The sequence below is a fragment of the Phacochoerus africanus genome, chromosome 2, assembly GCF_016906955.1.
Source record: "Phacochoerus africanus isolate WHEZ1 chromosome 2, ROS_Pafr_v1, whole genome shotgun sequence".
NCBI classification, from domain to species: domain Eukaryota; kingdom Metazoa; phylum Chordata; class Mammalia; order Artiodactyla; family Suidae; genus Phacochoerus; species Phacochoerus africanus.
The window spans coordinates 129,704,823-129,708,653 of record NC_062545.1 but is presented as its reverse complement, the minus strand read 5'-3'; the positions used below and the strand labels follow the sequence as shown (position 1 = coordinate 129,708,653).

The 3,831-nt window shown below is 51.6% G+C and overlaps 1 protein-coding gene across 1 annotated transcript; it reads right to left on the bottom strand.

Moving 5' to 3' along the window:
* Positions 1–146: 146 nt before the first annotated feature.
* ELL3 (elongation factor for RNA polymerase II 3) lies at positions 147–3,559 on the bottom strand. The gene is made up of 11 exons (XM_047766504.1): positions 3,327–3,559; positions 3,040–3,075; positions 2,579–2,691; positions 2,245–2,446; positions 2,076–2,155; positions 1,866–1,941; positions 1,509–1,692; positions 1,377–1,419; positions 1,081–1,252; positions 813–857; positions 147–725 (listed from the first exon to the last, which is right to left on the bottom strand). The coding sequence occupies exons 1-11, from the start codon at positions 3,456–3,458 to the stop codon at positions 615–617; spliced, it is 1,194 nt and encodes a 397-aa protein (XP_047622460.1). The 5' UTR covers positions 3,459–3,559; the 3' UTR covers positions 147–614.
* Between the last annotated feature and the right edge of the window lie 272 nt (positions 3,560–3,831).

Below are 3,831 nucleotides of genomic sequence, written 5' to 3'. Positions count from 1 at the left end.
TCTTGGAGATTTCTAATTCTTAAGACCTGGGCTGGGATCTGGGGATCTAATTTTTTAGGAAGCCCCAGAAGTGGTTCAGATACACAGCCAAGGTTAAGAACCATTGCCTTGGAAGATTTAAGGAAAACAAACTTGTACAAAGGACATAGAAGCAATCAGTTTTAATTTTTAGCCATGTTTGTAAATCAGTTCACTTTACATGGGCAACACCCACGCCCTTCCCCATTATAGTCAGTTGTATTACAAGTTCCTTTTAGCTCTTTAACCGAAATTTCTCATCGTTAAGAGAAAACATCGGGTAAATTCTAATATTCTCAAGGTATCTTGTCCTGAAAATGGTGTCATTTCTCAGGATTTGAAAATGACTTGGTTGAACTAAAGGTGGAGAAGCCAAGCCTCTTCCACTTTTCCTAATCTCCTGGGCACAACTGTCATTCTATGCCCTAAAATTTTTAAGTATGGCAGTAATGAAAACCAAACCTTAAGAATCTAGAGTAGTTCTCCTGCTTTCCACCACTGACTCAACAATAAGAGCAGACAGTTGCACTCTAGTTGATAGCTGCTTTCTTCCTTCATATCACACTGGGCAGAAGGTAAAGACCCCTCTGACAGCTTTAGCTGCCCCTGTTCTTTTCCTCAAATTCCAGGATGAGACCTTTAATGTGGGACAATTTCTGATGCAGGTACTCACAGCGGCTCTTTTCTTCCCTGTAACCTGGGTACCGCTGCAGAGGAAAAACATCCATGTCAAAAGAAAAAAAAAAAAAAAACCAGTTCCACCTTCTTGCTACCATTCCCAGGCCTGGCCTTACCTTCCTGAACTTTTTATATTCCTGGATTATCTTTTCTTCCAGCACCTGAAACAAAATGTTAGCACCAAGTTTAACCTTGAGAAAAAAAACCAAAATCTCCAGTTTTGCTGGGGAGGGAAGTAACTTCACATTCTACCAAATTATTCAGACTAATTTTTCTCTTGAAACAGCCTTCCTTGTCACTTTGGTCCTTGAACAGGCCTATGGGCACTTAGTAGGGAGTTTAGAGCCAGTAGAGCTTGAAAGCCAGCCTGGGTCCAAACCTTACCTTGTGTTCTGAAGTTCCTCTCTGAACTTTCTTCAGCTCTGCTCCCAACTCTATGAACCTTTGGCTTGCAGCCCCAACACGAGCATGCAGGATACGGTATTCAGCATAGTCTATCTCAAAGTCCTGCTCATAAGCCTGTTGCTGTTCTGCACTGTGGATGGCCCTGTATTGCCTGCCAGGAACAGAGAGTTGTCACCTTCAATATCATTACCCCCCAAAGCTTCCAGCTCCCAGGAAGTTTATCTTAATATCTCAGGCAAAAAGCTTGATCAAATTGGAAATGGCAGGGCACTCACAAGAGGTAATCTGGTACCTCTTCGGGGCTTGGGGATTCAGAGTCTAGAAAGGAAGCAAGACATGAAAGTGATGATAGGCTCCCCACCACCACCCACTGCTATTGCAGTTTCACCCTCTTCTCACTAACTGACCTGCTTGAACTGAGGGACTATCCTCCAGCCTGGTACCCATGTCTTCACCTTTATCTTCTTGCTCCCAATCTTCTACCTCCTGTAGGTTGTGCCTGGGCAGCCCTTGTAGAGGACTTGGAGCTAGCGGCAGAGTTCTGAGCCTCTTTTCTTTTTGTTCTACAGTACCTGCAGGTGCTGGCCTTTTCTGTTGGGCAAAATATCTCTGTCACAGGAACAGCCAGAAGCCTCCTACCCCTATTTTGAAAATTACTTCCACATAATGAGCTCTGGAAGCATGAAAATGAAGTCTCCCAATTTTTAAATCGTAGCCTCATTGGACCTAGCTCTCCTTGAAAAACCCTTGCAATTACAACTTACCTTGTCCAGATGTTTCTGGCTAGCAGATGAAGGCAGTGCCTGATCAAGCTCTCTGTTTGGAAGATGGGTTTGGTTCCTAGGATATTTGGAATGGGAGAGCTGAAGCCCAGGGTAGGAGGTACGGCTAGATCTCTTATTAGAGTATTCAGGGTGGAGATGAGGAAGACAATACCAAGGCTTCCCTGGTTAGTCCCACCCTGCCCCAAGTACCTCAGTTCCCACTGTGCCATGTGTTCCCTTGAGGATCCTGGGAGTGACTGTCCTTGGCTGCTTGCCAGTGGGGCTGGCACCTGGCAGGGAAAGTGGCAGGGGCACTCGGTTCCCTGGGCTTCAGGATTTGCTCCACCTTATCCCAACTCCCTTCTGTTTCTGGCCTCACCCTTTCTAGTGCCATCTGTGGCTCTGAGACTGTGTCTCCTCCAGAATAGTCTTCCACATTCCGCCAGCTCTCATGATCTCTGGCATCTTCAGTCAGGTTGTGTCTCCGAACTGAAGATGGAGCTGAGATAGAATCCATGGCTGCCCAAATAGTGAGACGCTCCCTGAGTGAACCCAGGCAGTGGAGGCGGCTAGGCCCAGATCTGGAAAGCAATGGCGGAAAAACAAAACAAAACAAACAAACCAAGGGAGTGGAGAACTTTCTTTTACACGCCTCTGGACATCCCCTTCCCGGACTTTCCATAAACTCTTACCTGCTACCTGTTCCCCCTTACCTGCCTAAGCGTTGGCACACAAGGTCCAAGCCACCACCAGGACCCTCCTGGTTACACTGAGACACTGTGAAGGAAAAGAGGCAGGACCAGCCAGGGCCTGGGAGCCTCAGATACTGTGGGTGAAAGGAGACCGTAAACCCCATGAAAGTTAGTTCCTCCCCATCCTGCCAATGCCGTTTCTCCCTGAGCCCGCCTAAGACTGAAGATGGGTCCCACGGGACTCGTTAGCTCACCAGGTGCAGCTGGGCCTGAGTCCTCAGGAGGCTGAGAGACGCAGTCTCTTCAACCGAAGCCTCTTGGGACCACAACCCCAGCAGCCCCCTCGCCCCATTTGGGGTTCAGTTCTCGAAACTTCTTCAGACCGTGACTCCTCTCAGCCTCCCGCCCTGACGGTACCATCCTGGCGCCCACGTCTGTTTCTCCCAGCACTCCACCTCCACACACCACAGGCCCGCACTTACCCCTCGGCTGCCCTGGAAAGCAATCACTGGACGAACCTGCGGGGAGAGCAAAGATGCGAGCTAAGCGCAGGTGAAGCAGCGTCCCCAGGATCCGGCGTCGGGTGTTCAGGGTTGGGGGTGGGGTTAGGGGACCTGCCTCTGGGGCTTCACTTTGAAGGGGTGGGGAAGCAGGGAGCCTGGGGATGCTGCTCGCTATCCCCAGGTCCCTCCTCCAGGGTCGCGCGGGCTGAGGCCCTATCTTCCGAGGGGTGGGAGCTAGAGAGGATGGGGCCAGGGGCCGACCGTACCTGTTGCCGCTGACACTCCTGCAACGCCCGCAGCACAGCGTCGTTGAGTCTGAGCAGCAGGAGGCTGGTCCGGGCAGCCGGGGTGAAGCAGAGCCGGAGCTTCCCACTCAGAAGCTCCTGGGGTCCCTCCATAGCTGCGAGGTCCAGCGCAAGTAGAACGGGAGCCACAGACGAGGGCCACCACCACCTCCGCTGTGCACGGCTAGGCTGGCACACCCGGTAGCCCAGGTCGGCCCCGCCCTCCGCCAGGACCCCACCCCCGGCCCCACCCACAGCCAGCGCCACTCCTGAGATTTCCCAGCCGCGTGGGCGGCGCTTCCCTCTTCAGATGTTAGCGCGGACCCCAGCGATTTCCCCTTGGATTGGCATGCACCTCTTTGGGCTTTTGGAAGGGGCTCTCCGGGTTCTGGGAAGAAAGTCTACGGCCAGCTTCTGACCCGTCACTGCTACAGTCCACAGCCCTGCCTCAGTTTTTCCACCTATCCTGAACTCAGAGTCGTAGGTC

What these genes read in the sequence shown, in the direction of transcription:
- ELL3 (XM_047766504.1), bottom strand. Translation starts at nt 3,458, where the DNA reads ATGGAGGGACCCCAGGAGCTTCTGAGTGGGAAGCTCCGGCTCTGCTTC. An exon ending in CTTTCCAGGGCAGCCGAGGG is followed by an intron (nt 2,692 to 3,039) that starts GTAAGTGCGGGC and finishes TTTCACCCACAG; the next exon opens with TATCTGAGGCTCCCAGGCCC. An exon ending in AATATAAAAAGTTCAGGAAG is followed by an intron (nt 726 to 812) that starts GTAAGGCCAGGC and finishes TTTCCTCTGCAG; the next exon opens with CGGTACCCAGGTTACAGGGA.